The 16,698-nt window shown below is 45.2% G+C and overlaps 1 protein-coding gene across 4 annotated transcripts in view; it reads right to left on the reverse strand.

Moving 5' to 3' along the window:
• Positions 1 to 16,403, reverse strand: part of LOC120978870 (arf-GAP with dual PH domain-containing protein 1-like) — a 42,685-nt gene extending 26,282 nt beyond the window's left edge. For 3 of the 4 annotated variants that reach the window (XM_040407259.1, XM_040407257.1, XM_040407256.1), the window contains exons 1-5: positions 16,111 to 16,403; positions 13,924 to 14,054; positions 4,400 to 4,491; positions 1,434 to 1,516; positions 1,092 to 1,204 (exon numbers count right to left, since the gene is read on the reverse strand). In XM_040407259.1, the coding sequence (XP_040263193.1) occupies positions 1,092 to 1,204; positions 1,434 to 1,516; positions 4,400 to 4,491; positions 13,924 to 14,054; positions 16,111 to 16,201 (510 nt within the window). In that variant the 5' untranslated portion in view covers positions 16,202 to 16,403. Of the gene's footprint in view, positions 1 to 1,091; positions 1,205 to 1,433; positions 1,517 to 4,399; positions 4,492 to 13,923; positions 14,055 to 16,022 lie in introns of all 4 variants that reach the window. The other variant, XM_040407258.1, reaches the window with a different exon arrangement.
• Positions 16,404 to 16,698: the final 295 nt, after the last annotated feature.

Below are 16,698 nucleotides of genomic sequence, written 5' to 3' on the forward strand. Positions count from 1 at the left end.
GTAACCACAGCCACATACTGTACATAATAACATACTACTGGAGGGTAGAGCTATAGCGCAGAAACATACATGTTGGCTACACTAAGTAGGACTTGCTCAAATGCATAACGTTTCATTATTGTGCCATTAATCTTTACTTACATAGACTGTGTCAGACTGGGGTTCCATGGCCCCACCAGAGGAAATTAATCTTGGGCCCTATATCATCAATAAAGTCTAATAGTTTTGAATTAAAGAAATAGACCCTAGTGGCAAGTGATTGGCCCCAAAGGCAGCTCCAAATGGAATTTTTCTCCTGGACTTTTGGGGTTCACTGTGGCGTCAGACACTGGGCCCACCCGAGGATCCTCTGGTACTTGGTGGGTCAGTCCGACCCTGGACTGGACATTTCTTTTTACTTTGATAAACAATGTTTAGGCTACTTTCATATATGCGGTAAGGGTACCCTGGCTGCACCATTTTTCTCTGGTTGAAACCCAGCACTCATGCCGGAAACCGACCAGATGCCCACAGGATACCATTATAGTCAATGGGTTCCGGTGGAGAATGGCAGTATCCCGATAGGGTGAACTCTCGCGGGCTGTTCCTCTGCCAGAACAGACTTTTACCACAGATGTGAAACTACTCTAGAGTCGATATCAAAGATATTATTCCACATTACACATTCATGCGGTTTCAGACCATGATCAGATGTGGGAGATTTGCAGATGGGTGGTTTCCACTGTGGATTTGAGAGCATGCAGCAGATTTCCAAGTCTGCAGCATGCCTATTATGTCACATATTATATCCCTATGGATTTTTGCCATGAATTTCACATTTCGCAAAACAAAACATAAATCTGCAGGGAAAATTCAAGGCGGCAAAAAGTTGTAAGCTTTTATATCTGTACTGCTAATTGTATGGAAGCAGTAACAATATGAATGTGTGATTTATAAAATGCATAGAAGTAACAGGCAATTCTCCTACGATGGAGCTGTAAACAATGGAGGATGAAACAGTGTTGTGTATGCATGTTAGCCTCCATTGTCTGAACAGGTTTGTAAAAGGAAATCTATTTGATTCTGATCATCCCCATCTCAATGATACTTACATCTGACTTTATGAAATATTTCAAGGTGCCATCCATCTCTGTCAGGACAAACTTCCTTGCTAAATAATGTCCGTTATCTCTTCCTCGCTTGAATAAGGTTCCTTCCTTCACTCCTGATAAGAAGAACATTAAATCTAGTGATAGAGGTGAAGACTACATTCCACAGGCATCAATGATTGTATTCTTATTATTATTTTTAAATTAGAAGTGTAGAATCAACCTACATGACTATACTATGAAATAATAAGAGATAATGGCTTTCATGTCTATGTTATAATATAAAAAGACATTGATGACAAGATGCCATGGTCTCCGTTTCCAAATGATCACATGTCTCCTTACCTTTGGGAAAGTCACCTGAACCTTCCTTTTTCATAAATTGTTTGCGTTCATATTTATCCCGAATCCACTGTTCTCGCAATACACTGTAAATGAAAGATAAAGATAGTAAAGAAAATCAGAGATTTCAGAAAACTTTTGCTATGGCATAAATACAGTTTTGATCAGTTCAGGTCCAATTTCTGTGGATCCCAATGATTGCTACAAAGAGGAGAGAGAAGTGCTTTGCGGTAGAGGAAACTAGATGGACTGAATAGAAAGTCTATGGTCATGTCTCACTTGTGTCTCCAGCTGTGAGGAAAGAGAACGTGATATACAAGAGCTTCTCCCTCCGCATTCTAGCGATCGTGGTGGTCTGTCTTAGTGCTCAGACCCCCAGTGGGAAAAACTTTTGATATGTCTGTAAGTTTTCGGAAAACTAAGTGACCCTTAGGCAGGGTTGCCAACCAGAATTTCTCATTTTTTCTGGGCAATTTATCCCAAAATCACGGACAGCAAAAGTGTTTTATGGACAAATTGGAAAACCATAAAGAAAGATAAAGATCAGAAGTAATACATGTATATAGCTCAATAAAATGATAATTACCACCAAAATTATCTAACCAAGTACCACCAGCCTAAAAAAAAAAATCAAAAAAAAAAATCACAGACACAGGAAAAAAGTCACCTATTTTTACGGACTGTCCAGAAATTTTTAAAAAATGCTACGAACCACTGATAAAGTCAGGTATTTTTTTAGTCTTTTTTTGCAAAAGATAAAAACAAAAAAACGCCATAAACAAAAAAAGACTGTGTGAAGTAGCCCTGTCAGAGGTTCTTTGGGATTTTTTGGAACAGTGCTGCAGAAATCAGCCCTGGCTGCTACTGTGAATGGAGCTGTGCAATTCCAATGTCTGTTTCTGCCATCAGAGCTACTGAAAAACAGCAGATCAGTGGGGTTGCCGGGTGTCAGACCACCTCCGATTTAATACTGATGGCCTATTCGAAGAATAGGTTATCACTATAAAAGTCCCGGAGAACCCCTATAACCAATCTACAGTATTTTTAGCAATACTGCTCACTGAATGCATTACAACCATCATTACTGATAGGGATCACTGAAGCAAGAAAGGAATGTTCAAACACAGCAAACACATTCAGACTAAATAAAAAAATTGGGTTGATGCAATCTACCGGGAGGCCTCTGAACATAACATTTTCCTTTCTTTTTCAGTAGCTTAGAAAAATAACAGTGTCATTAAGTGGCAAAAATGATATTCCTTGAAATCGGTGTGAGGCATTACTGCACTACCACCATACAGTTATACAAGATAACAGCACTATATAGTGGTTATGGCTTGTTTACATCTGTGTTGGAGGCTCCATTTGGGGCCTCCGTCGCAGATTCTGTCAAAAAGACTGGATAAAAAGGTCCTGCATGCAGGACTTTTTTGTCTGGTAAAAAACAGGATCCAGAATGGAAACTGAATGGACTCCATTGTAGTCAATGGAGTCTGTTCAGCTCCATTTGTGTCATATGTGACAAATCCGACAATACCATTATTTTCTAGGCAGAACAATGGAAATATAGAAAGGTGATGTGAACTCACCCTTACCTAAGTAATACCATATACTGCTGAACAACAGTATCATACAGTGCAGTAAACCATTCACCACATTACTACTGTGCAGTGCCCATATGACAGAGTAATGGAGGCTAAATAAGTAGCCCAAAGGTGAGGAAAGTTGGCACTTGGCCTTTCCAACCTATAGATGTAAACCTATAGGATACAGGGCCATTTTGCTCAAACGTGCAGGTATACAATGCTATTAAAATTGATACGTAGACGTGATGCATACACCAAGTTTTAAAGCAGTGGAAAGCATCACAGAAGGTGGAATAGATTATGCCAAATTACATGAATAAATTACAGATATATATTATAATCATATAGGGTTTTTCATACGTTTTCATTTAAAGAGAACCTGTAACCATGAAATGCTGTGTAATTTGCAGCCTATTATAGAGCTGGAAGAGCTGAGCAGATTGGTTTATAGATCTATGAAATGCTTTAGTAAAACTTGTAATTTATCCATTTAAATCTCTGCTCTTTCTGAGCTCAGTGGCCAAGACAACCATCTTATCAGTCTCCCCAGTGTAAAGGGCTCTTTACACTGGCTGAGAATCGCATAGATCATCGCTAATGAGCGTTCATAGTCAACACAAAAATTAGAGCAGGAGGAACCGAGCTGATTAATGTATAGTTTATGGCAAACGTTTCCTATAACTTGCATTTCATTCATATACATTCCTGCTCATTCTGGGCTTTGAAATCAAGGAGACAGTCCTATCAGTGACTGGAAGCTGTCTCTGATATTGACAGCAGTCACTGATAGGACCGCCTCCTTGACTTCAAAGCTCAGAATGAGCAGAGATATTAATGGATAAATTATAAGTTTCACTGAATCTTTTTCCACAAATCTGTATATGAATATGTTCAGCTCTTTCTGCTCTATAACATGCTGCCTGAAGATTGTGCTGCATCATGGGGACAAACACAACAGTGCTGGTAACTGCTGCCACTAACAACCAAAAGAAATGAGGAATTCTAAGCAGTAAGCTTTCTGACCGGCGGAGCATGTTTATATTGGACAGAATGGATTGTTCTAAGTATCACAGATTTATCAAAACTGACACAAAAGGGAGAGTCAAGCAGTTGTCCGGCTGGTCAATATACATAAAAAGCATGTAATACTGGAGCAAATTATTATGGGAATATAATTTAACAGTATGGCCAGTGTCACAGTAATAGTCCATGGAGCTCACTGTTCTCATTCTACTGAAAGGGCCCCCCATTCATGTTTCAAGAGCGGTCAATCAGTTCATATATATATATGCCCATATTTATTATAACAGCAATTTCCATGGTAACCTGACAACTTCAGGAACAGCAATAAACCAAGAAGAAAGAGATGGAAGGTATGCTTACTGGCAGTCCACATGTGTGGGTCTGTGGTAATAGATGGGAACATGAGCCTCATATTTAGCTTTAGCTGTATCATTGCCATGCCTGTCAAGAAACTAAGAATTCAAGAAAAGAAGTTAATACATCAGAACAGTTGAAAGAATACAAGGAAATATAGCTGAAGTCTTATGCATACAGTATTGTTATGTAAGACATGAGTATTGCAGTATATGCAGTATTTTGTAACCTGCTGAACTATGTGACCATGTAACTCCTTTGCATATCATTCACCTGTCATCTACAAAATTTTGCTGACATCAGTAATGGTGTCACAATGAGACATTTCCTGTTTAGTAAGCTTACTGTTTACCTGACGCCTGGTATACTGTATATTGCTGCTCTGAATGCAGTAACATAACACACAAGTGTGGGTATAAAAGGCAAAGAGAGGAGGCAGCGCCTCATGTGTGGTACCGTTTTATAAACAAATATGGTAAGATAGTAAATTGCGCTTACCGCATGCGCGCCGGGAACTCGCCTAAATTAGAACGGACATTTGAAGAGTGGCGTTTGCCAGCAGTCTATGACACAGCAATCCAGAGAGGCTGAGTTAGTTTCCAGACTAGATGAGCTCTTCGACATTGCTCATGCTAATGCTCTTAGCACTATAACAATTGCTGAAAATACGGAGTTCCCACTAGCTCACCGAGAAAAGGGAAGAAGGGGATCAATGGCTGGTATAGATGCAAAATTAGCTGCAAAGAAGACACGGAAAGTAGCTAGACAGAAATAAATGCTTGCTAGAGAACAGCAATGGGAAGACTTGCAAGGAAGGCATAATAAAATGGTATCTAGTGAAGAAAATGAAGAGGCAGGAAGTAGTCGGGACAGAGATGTTGGGGATGAGGGACCTGTTGAGGGTTGCACTTATCAGACTTCTGCAAAAATAAAGAGGTAGAGAAAATGCTGTAACACCACAGCTAAAGCTACTTTGGACAGAACAAAGATTTTAGATCGGAAAGATGTTTGTCATTGCTGAAACTGCAAACAGCTTAGGTCACAACATTGAAGACCTTGTCCTCAATCATGACTCAATTTGCCAAAGGAGAATGAGTTTCAAGGCAACGTACCACTGGTGGTTCAGTGAGATGGCAAACCCATTGCTGATCTAACAGCCATAGAATAAGTTGATAAACTACCAGTGATTGCTTCTGCACAGCTGGCAAGTGGAAATGGAGGCTCAAGCAAGAGCTGTCCACCCGGCACTGGAGGAATGGAGCATATGCTTTGAAACATGGGGCGACTTGCTGGTGCTTATGTTCTTATGAAACAAAAGCTCGCTAAGGAACTACTATCGCTGGCATCCAAACATCATATAATAAAACTGATCACTGGTGCTATGTTTGAAGTTTTTTTTTGAGTCACATCATCTCCATCATCTCAGTCAATGGATGATTAGAGGGAGTTTTGGGAGATGGTTTTCATTGTTCTTGAATCTGTCCCAGTGAGAGGAGTCCAATGTGTGGCACCTGGGGCCATGCATCACTCTCTCTGGCCATTGAAAGAAAATAACAATCTTAAAATTTGGGTGTTTCAAGGCCAGTTCCATAACTCCTGTGAAAAATCCCAACTTTATTTTTCTGTCTTTTTTAAGTTCCACCCTACTACATTTATAGTATGTACTCATGATTGTCTTGATATTATATTTGAGTCTGTAAAACAAAACATGCAATGCAATAGCTCTCTGCAAACCAAATAAAGTACAAAAATGCATAATAATTGCTAATGCTATACTTATAAATTAGAGATGCTTGGCAAATCATTTTGTACAAAATTATTTGAGCCCGTCTGCCACACGTCAAGGCGATCTCTGTAAGACGGGCGCATAACAGGTAGAATTTAGTGTTAGGAACCCGTCTTACAGAGATCGCCTTGACGTGTGGGAGACGGGCTCAAATAATTTTGTACAAAATGATTTGCCAAGCATCTCTAATTTATAAGTATAGCATTATGTCACGGAACCATGAACCAGACGTACAACAAGGGATAAGTGAAAATAAGAAGGCTTTATTGAAAATAAAGCTGTAAAGCAAAAGTCCAAACGGATGGCGAAACCGAAGCAGAGTCTTTGCGAAGCCAGAGGTCAGGAACCAGAAGGGTAGTCAGACGAAGCCAGGATCAGGAACCAGCAGGGTAGTCAGACGAAGCCAGGATCAGGAACCAGCAGGGTAGTCGGACGAAACCAGGATCAGGAACCAGCAGGGTAGTCGGACGAAACCAGGATCAGGAACCAGAAGCAGCAGCAGTCTAGAAGCATGTGAACACAGGAGGACCAGGCGAGGAACTGAAGCCACAGACCTCCTATATATATGAGCTAGGCATCCAGCTCCTCCCAGTGGGAAGGAGGAGCCGCAGGGTAGGAGGCTACAAGAAACCCAGAAACCAAGATGGCCGCCAGCACATGTCAAACGAAGGAGAACAGCAAGAAGGTAAGACCATGACAGTACCTCCCCCTCAAGGGCCCCTCCTCCGCGGAGTAAAGAACGGTTTCTGAGGGAAGCGTGCGTGGAAGGCTCGGAGCAAGGCAGGAGCATGGACATCTGCGGAGGGAACCCAGGAACGCTCCTCTGGACCATAACCACGCCAATGGACCAAAAACTGCACCCGACCGCGGACCAGGCGTGAGTCCAGGATATTGCTCACCTCATACTCCTCACGATTACCCACTTGGACCGGACGAGGCCGAGGAACCGAGGAAGTGAAACGATTACACACCAGTGGCTTCAACAGGGAGACATGAAACACGTTGGAGATCCGCATGCCAGGAGGAAGCGCAAGGGCATAGGCTACCGGGTTTACCCTGCGAAGCACTCGGAAGGAACCAACAAAGCGAGGCGCCAGCTTGGGAGTGGGCACTTGAAGGTTGAGGTTGCGGGTGGACAACCATACACGGTCTCCGACCTGGTAGGAAGGAGCAGGCGCTCGTCTGCGATCAGCCTGGAGTCTCTGGCGCTGCGCAGAGACCTCAAGGGACTTCTGGATCAGTACCCAAGAAGCACGTAGGACGGAAAGGTGATCCTCCACAGCCGGAATATCCTGGGGAGAGAATACCTCCGGTAACACGGCAGGTTGGAACCCATAATTGGCCATGAAGGGAGACGTCCCAGAGGAAGAGTTCACCGCCGTGTTCCTGGCAAACTCAGCCCAAGGCAGGAGGTCAACCCAATTGTCTTGGTGATCGGAGACATAGCAACGAAGGAATTGCTCCAAGGCCTGATTGGATCATTCTGCGGCCCCATTGGACTGAGGGTGGTAGGCCGAGGAGAAGGAGAGATGAATCCCCAACTGGGAGCAAAAGGCGCGCCAGAACCTGGACACAAACTGACTCCCCCGATCCGACACAATCTCCTTGGGCAAACCGTGCAACCGGAAGACCTCCCTGGCAAAAATCGTGGCCAACTCTTGTGCAGAGGGTAACTTCTTGAGAGGAACACAGTGGCACATTTTGGAAAACCGATCCACAATCATGAGAATGACCGTATGGCCTCGGGATGCAGGGAGGTCCACAATGAAATCCATCCCCAGGTGTGACCATGGGCGCTCCCCGGTGGCTATGGGTTGCAGAAGGCCCAACGGAAGGTGCCGAGGGGACTTACTCTGGGCACAAACGGAGCATGCCGCTACATATGCGGCGATGTCGGAACGTAGGGAAGGCCACCAGAACAGACGTGAAACAGCCCAGGACAGCTGATTCTTTCCAGGATGCCCCGCGGTCTTGGAGTTATGGTAGGTTCGCAACAACCGAGTGCGCAACTCCTCAGGCACAAAACATCTGCCGTTGGGTCTCCCAGAGGGAGCACCAGATTGAGCCGCCAAAATCTGCTCACCCAGGGGAGAGGTCAGGCTGGTGCGAATGGCGGCCAGGATCTGATTCGGAGGTATGACCGAAGTCGGAATCGACTCCTCCCTGGACAGCTCGGAGTACTGCCGTGATAAGGCATCCGCCCTGATGTTCTTGGAACCGGGTAGGTAGGAGACCACGTAATTAAAACGTGACAAGAACAGAGCCCATCTGGCCTGACGTGGTGTCAATCTCTTGGCCTCAGAAAGGTAGGTCAGATTCTTGTGGTCCGTCAGGATGAGGACCGGAACCACCGAACCCTCGAGCAAGTGCCTCCATTCTTTAAGGGCCTGCACGATGGCCAATAACTCCCTGTCACCAATCTGATAGTTGCACTCCGCGGAAGACAGTTTCCGGGAGTAAAACCCACAAGGAAGCAGAGGACCCTCTGGTGTTCTACGCTGAGACAGAAGGGCGCCTACTCCCGTCTCAGACGCGTCCACCTCGAGGACAAAGGGCAACCCAGGGTTGGGATGCGACAGAATCGGAGCCGACACAAAGGCGGACTTTAGAGCCTCAAAAGCTCGGATGGCCTCGAGCGGCCAGACCTGGGAATTACTGCCCTTCCTGGTCAGATCCGTGAGAGGCTTGGCTAGCATGGAAAAGTCCCTGATGAACTTCCGATAATAATTGGCGAAGCCCAAAAAGCGCTGCAGGGAACGAAGACCACTGGGCTGGGGCCACTGTAAGACAGCCGAAACCTTCTCAGGATCCATGGAGAACCCCTCAGCGGAAATGATGTAACCTAAGAAGGTTACCTGGGATCGGTGAAATTCGCATTTCTCAAGCTTACCGAACAGCTTGTTCTCTCGTAACCGTTGCAACACTCGTCTGACATCCAGAATGTGGGCCTCCATGGATTCAGAATATACCAAGATGTCATCCAAATAGACCACCACACACTGCTGCAACAGGTCACGGAAAACATCGTTGATGAATTCCTGAAAGACTGCGGGCGCATTGCACAACCCAAAGGGCATAACCAAGGATTCATAATGACCGGTCCTGGTGTTAAACGCGGTCTTCCACTCATCGCCCGCCTTGATCCTTACCAGGTTATATGCCGCCCTCAGGTCGATTTTGGTAAAGACCGTGGCCCCTTTAAGGCGATCGAACAGCTCGGAAATCAAGGGTATCGGGTAAGCGTTCTTGATCGTGATGCGATTGAGACCCCTGTAATCGATGCAAGGCCTCAACTCACCGCCCTTCTTTTTCACAAAGAAAAATCCAGCCCCTGCCGGGGACGAGGATTTGCGAATGTGTCCGCGTGAAAGCGCCTCCCTCACGTACTCCTCCATGGCCTCATTCTCCGCTACCGACAGTGGATAGACTTTGCCACGAGGAGGAACGGCACCAGATTGTAACTCTATGGCACAATCGTATGGGCGGTGCGGAGGTAGGGCAACCGCGCGCACCTTATCGAATACATCCCGGTACTCCTCGTATTCAGGAGGCAACAGAGAGTCCGAGGAAGTACACAGCAACTTGACAGACCCATGGATGCAACTAGCCCCACACTGCGGTGACCACGAGAGGATCTCGGCCGATCTCCAATCAAAAGTCGGATTATGCTTCCGGAGCCAGGGGTACCCCAAGACCACCGAGTAGTGTGGAGACGAAATAACCTGGAGGCAGACCGACTCTCTGTGAACGGCACCAATGGCTATCCCCACTGGAAGGGTCTCATGAGTCACGTGTGGCGGCAGAAGGGGTCTGCCGTCTATCGCCTCAAGAGCCAGTGGGGAACCTCGAGCCTGCAGAGGAATGGAATTGGCGGCAGCGAACACATTATCAATGAACAAACCACCGGCACCAGAGTCCACCAACGCCTGGGTCGTCACCGAGCCCCCGACCCAGGAGAGGACAACAGTGATCAGTGGTTTGTCAACACGGGAAACCGGGGACGAGGAGACTCCACCCAAGATCTGCCCCCGACAGGATCTCAGGTGCGAGCGTTTCCCGGACGGTTCGGACATGCCAACCGAAAATGCCCACCGAGACCACAGTACATGCATCGGCCCTCGCGTCTCCGGAGTACCCTCTCCCCCTCGGACAGGCGAGCAAACCCCAGCTGCATGGGTTCACCCCCAGACAAGTCATCCCCAGGAGGCGTGGGAGGAGAGGGAGGCACGGGTGGGACAGCAAACGTAGGCGCCAATCTGTTAGAAAACCTCCGCAGGCTCTCCTTAAAGGAAGGTCTCTCCCTGAGTCTGGTGTCAATCAAAATCAGGAAAGAAATAAGAGACTCGAGCTCCACTGGTAGGTCCTTAGCTGCAACCTCATCCTTCAAGGCATCCGAGAGACCATGAGAGAAAGCAGCGACCAGAGCCTCATTATTCCAGCCCACCTCTGCTGCCAGGGTACGAAACTCAATGGCGTATTCAGCTACGGATCGTGAACCCTGTCTGATGGACATAAGGAGCTTCGCAGCAGAGGCAGCACGAGCCGGCACATCGAATACCTTCCGAAGAGAAGCAACAAAACCGGAAAACTCGGCAACCACCGGATTGTTGTTCTCCCATAAAGGGCTGGCCCAGGCCAAGGCCTTGTCCGAGAGCAGCGAGATCAAGAAGCCCACCTTTGATCTCTCAGTAGGAAAGGCATGTGGCAGCAACTCGAAATAAATGCCCACCTGGTTAAGGAAACCTCGGCACTGAGTTGGCTCTCCCCCAAAGCGCTGTGGAAGAGGGGAAGAACCGGTCATACCCCGAAACACCGCAGGTGCAACAACAGGTGTCGGGGTAGACTCTGGCGCAACAACCGGAGCGGCAGTAGGAGCGGGCCCAGGAGCGACAACCGACCCATCGGCAACGGGAGCGAAATGAGCCGTGCATTCAAGCAGGGTTTGCAACGCCACAGCGAACCGACCCAACAGGTGATCCTGCTGATCAAGTCTGGCAACCAGCGTAGGTAGCGAGGATGGCCCTGTACCGTCAGAATTCATGGCCTGGTCCTAATGTCACGGAACCATGAACCAGACGTACAACAAGGGATAAGTGAAAATAAGAAGGCTTTATTGAAAATAAAGCTGTAAAGCAAAAGTCCAAACGGATGGCGAAACCGAAGCAGAGTCTTTGCGAAGCCAGAGGTCAGGAACCAGAAGGGTAGTCAGACGAAGCCAGGATCAGGAACCAGCAGGGTAGTCAGACGAAGCCAGGATCAGGAACCAGCAGGGTAGTCGGACGAAACCAGGATCAGGAACCAGCAGGGTAGTCGGACGAAACCAGGATCAGGAACCAGAAGCAGCAGCAGTCTAGAAGCATGTGAACACAGGAGGACCAGGCGAGGAACTGAAGCCACAGACCTCCTATATATATGAGCTAGGCATCCAGCTCCTCCCAGTGGGAAGGAGGAGCCGCAGGGTAGGAGGCTACAAGAAACCCAGAAACCAAGATGGCCGCCAGCACATGTCAAACGAAGGAGAACAGCAAGAAGGTAAGACCATGACACATTAGCAATTATTATGCATTTTTGTACTTTATTTGTTGCATTGCATGTTTTGTTTTACAGTGTTGTTCTCAGCCATAGCAACGTGCCCCTGCGCATTGGGATGTGCTGACTGACCCCTTTTTTCTTTGCAGTTTGTACTGGAGGTGTGGCTGACACCTCAGTCGTGCTCTCCTGACCAACTCGTCTGCCCCATAGGCTGATTTTAATTAGTGTGAGTATATAGCTTGGCCTGCTCTCCCTCACTCACTGGAAGCCATTTGGCACCAGGAGAGATATAGTTGTGGACTCTCATTGCATTCTTTGGTGGCCATTTGGCACCAGGAGTGGTGTGAAGTGGGCCCGGCATGCATGTTGGTACCTGCATTCCTTGGATATAATGGAGGCCATTTTGGCACCAAAGATGACAGAAATTAAAGCAGGCACAGCATGCATGTGGAACCTACACTCCCTGAATTGTATGGTAGCCGTCATGGCACATAACAGGTAATATTTAGTGTTAGGAACCCGTGTTACAGAGATCGCCTTGACGTGTGGCAGACGGGCTCAAATATTTTTGTACAAAATGATTTGCCAAGCATCTCTAATTTATAAGTATAGCATTAGCAATTATTATGCATTTTTGTACTTTATTTGGTTTGCAGAGAGCTTTTGCATTGCATGTTTTGTTTTACAGTGTTGTTCTGAGGCATAGCAACGTGCCCCTGCGCATTGGGATGTGCTGACTGACCCCCTTTTTCTTTGCAGTTTATATTTATGAGTGTAGTGCATACAAAATGTATGTACCAAGTGTGGCCTCCAAATTTGCCCAGTTATATAGTGATAAATCCCTTCATATACATAGACCAACTTGCCATTCAGGGCTCTGGCAACTCTGGGTGGCAGCACTGTACAACTGAATAGGCCAAGACAGTTTATGTTGCCCTTGTACCGTATAATAGATTTACACAATGTATCAGGGCTGCATAGTGTGTATTTTATATAACCAACATTATGTCCCCCATAACCGCCTCACTGAGATTGGTACCCAGCTTTCCCAGACTTCAGAATGCCAGATCAGCCTTTTTATGAATTGGTGAATCCCCAGTATTGTAGAATACCTAGCTGGATCCTGGGAAAGCTGGTTAACAAATCATATTTAACGTCTACTCATGTAAGCACATGTATTTAATGCTCTTTAGCTATCTATTAATCTATTGCCATTTATAATATACTGCATAATACCGCTAATCTCCTTTATCAACAGCATTGCACAATGCAAACATGTCCATTCTCCACTGCTTTACTTTACACATGTGACCTTCGCTTCTACCTTTTGATATATGTCCAAACCTGCAATAAAATGTTTCATGTTTTATGAAGTATTCCAAAAGCTTCTACTATAAATGATTATTGTTACTCTATGCAAACATTTCTTATATTATCATAGTATATGCCAGGGGCGTAGCTATAGGGGAAGCAGAGGAAGAGTCTGCTTTGGGGCCCTGACCCAGAAGAGGCCCATCCAGAAGGAGGAGGACTAAAAGATTTTTGTCAGGGCCCCCTCAACAGTATTACACAATGAAATTATATACAGTGGCAGTATAGACGGATGGAACAGCTGCCGGCCCTGGTCTGAGAGAGTGATCTTTACTAGCCACAGGAATGGGGGCTGCATGAAAGGAAGGGGTTGCAAAAAAAAAGTACTGGGGGAAGGGGGCCCCATTCAAAAATTTGCTGTGGGGCCCAGTCATTTCTAGCTACGCCACTGGTATATGCTCATATTTTGTATATTGGGGTTTAATTGTGAATGCTCAGCATTCAGAGACAGGAATTCATACAGCACCTTTTTGGTTAAGAGGGGGATGCAAGCCCACCTGTAATTCAGTTAAACATTCTGAACTTGCAAACTCTACAAATTCACCCGGTTCATACTCCATAATATGAGTATTATTACCTCAGCTGGAAACCTTTTTCTTCCACCTCAGTGGGGACATACCCTAGCAATGCACAGAGACCTTTGGCCAGTTTTTACTGTGTTTACGTTGTTGTACACTGATGTGTGTAATGAATATAATTATCTTATGGTAAGTGGTCAGTAATCACCTCTAAGTTTTAAGAGAAGAATATATTAAATATCTACTGTGGACATTCTGGTCTATAATAAAGAAGGAAGGAAGGGATTTGGACATGTATGAACTATGAAGGAAGCATCTATTACCTGAATCTGCTCCTCTTCCCATTTGGCCATAGTCAAAGACTTCACCTTACTGATTTCGGAGAGGTTTCGGTGAATACCACAACAGGTCACACACAAAAAGACACCCAGAGTATAGGAGGCCCATTGAGGATCTTAAATAGAAAATGAAAGATCTTCAGTGAAGATTCTGTTCTGAACTCAAATAAATGGCCGCATTAGGCCTCATTCACAATCACACACAGACATAAAGAGTGAATATGGAAGGTTTTGTGTGTACTGATATAGTATTGTGTCCTTATGTCAGTACTCTGCCATTATCATGTTGTTCTACTGTTTTTCATCCAGGTCTAATGCACATGACCGTAATTTTGGTCCACACCCATGTGCTGTCCGCATCTGTAAGTATGCCCCGCAAAAAATAGAACATGTCCTATGTTTGTCCGTTTTGCACACAAAAATAGGACTTTTCTGTAGAGGTGGTGGGGGGGGGGGGGGGTGGCATGCTTACAGCTGGGATCTATGTTTTGCGGATCTGCGATTTGTGGACCACAGAACACTTACGGTCATGTGCATGAGGCCTAAAGCATGCACACAGAATGAACATGGAAGTACAGCCATGAATAGTGCCATAGACTAAGGCCTCATCCACACAGTTGTGTCTGTATTTCAGTCTGAAAAATACAGATAGTTGTGTGCATTCCACATATTTCTCACTCCCATCAATAGAAATGATTATTCTCATCTGTAATGTGGACCAGAATGGGTAATGTTTCATAATTTGCAGAATAACTACACGGATCAACAAAAAATACGGATGTGTGCATGGCATGAGATGAATGGGTTAGTGTGCTATCCGCAAAAAAATGCAGGTACCACACCATTGAAAAATACAGTCACGTGCATGAGGCCTAACACTGATCTATCTTAGGGACCTATTCTATAAGGTACATGTACATATGGCGAAATATGCGCTGAAAGGCCACAGAGTGGTACAGTACCAGCAAAGTGTATGAAATGAAACAAATCTCATGTACACTTTGCAGATTTTTTTGTGTGGAAAGTGACTTGCAATGTGGATTTACAAATTTGCAGTATGTCAATTATGTTTGCGGTTTTAGCTGCGGATTTCACCCTTTTCTAATGAAGCAAACCACATCTAATCCTCATCAAAAGCGCTGTTAGAAATGGCAGTTTTTGGTGCGGTTTGGGTGCAAAAACGCAGAGATGCCCTAATAGGTTATATACACAGGATGAGATTAACCCTTTCATGGTTCATTCACAACTGCCCCAAGCTGCATATATAGACCAATATTGAAAACTTTCCTCCTCAAAATTTCGCTTACTGGGATCGGAACCTGCTTTTGGCACCAGATATGCAGCTCTCGGACAGTCATATTATAGAAATGTAAATAAGTCATTTACTGTCCTGGGATGATGTAGCAGGATATTATGCAATGTGCAAGCAGCTTCCTATTGGCTCTAATCGCGTACAATGGGAAAGTGACTTGTCACTGACTTGGACCATTACAAAAGTCGTGCAGGGCTGGATAAAGATGACATTTTTCAACTATGAGCCCATCTGGTAGCTTCTCCATAATTAAGACCTTGGCACCCATGTGGCATTATTATGTTTTTCCATAACTACTCAAAGAGGCACGAGTTAAGGAGGGAAAACAATATTAGAAGGCTACATAGTCTGTAGTCCAAATGAGACAGATACTTCTAAGAAGAAGAAATCCAGCACTTGCTTTAAAAATTCTTGTTGCGTTTTATTAATCCATCGTAGCAATATAAATTAAAGGAACACAACACTCCACAATAACATTCGTTGACGCGTTTCGAACACAAACTGTGTTTTTAATCGTAACTGAATGAGACTTGCTATACTGGGCGGTTTAAATCACATGCTGAGCCCCACACCTGGTCAATAGAACAGGAATGAGGATTCTGCAATCCGGTCAATCCAAGCCTACAATACTCAGTCGCAAACACAGATACTTCTAAGCCCGATGTTCTCACCAAAGTTTGCATTTTATGGCTAAAACCTGCTCTAAGCTGACAAAGCTGCAGGACAATACAAAGGTGAACAGCCCAGGACAATGCAAAAATGCCTTAATTACCTTGAAATGTCGTCTTCCTCCCATTACTTCCTCGCTTGCTTTGTTAACGTGTTTAACCCACCCTGCCTCTCCTTTCATTTTCTCTCACCTGGCTCTCCGCAGTCGGCACATTTTGTATTTCCTTCTTTTCTCGACAAATTCCTGACTGACTTCTTGTTCCAATCCTGTTCCCCAGACATTCTAATGTAAGGTATAGTTCACAGTTTCAGATTAAAGTGACACTCGGTGACATGGAGATATTCCTGGGCCAGATGTGACAGCCATACACTGTCCAGGTGCCCAAGAACAGACTTGCAACCAGGCTTATCTACGTCCAGGTGGCCACATCTACAACGTCGGAAATGTCTTCACAGGGCGAGGTGACTGGTACTGTCTGTTAGATCCAGCCTCTTATGCAGACTGCTGCATAGGGGGAGGGAGGTTTTAATTAGTAAACCTGTTTTTCAACATTTCAGTCTGGCATGACACTTGGAGGAGGCCACAGAATATTCGCCAGGACTTGTACACACACATACTTATAAAGTGAAAAATTATTCCATAAGTCATTATGCATTGATTTAGTATCACACGTTGCTTAAAGGGAACCTGTCATCAACTTTATGCTGACCTCACTGAGGGCAGTATAAAGTAGTGACAGAAATACTGATGTCAGCGCTGTGTCACTCATGAGCTAAAA

Source organism: Bufo bufo, chromosome 9, assembly GCF_905171765.1.
Source record: "Bufo bufo chromosome 9, aBufBuf1.1, whole genome shotgun sequence".
NCBI lineage: Eukaryota > Metazoa > Chordata > Amphibia > Anura > Bufonidae > Bufo > Bufo bufo.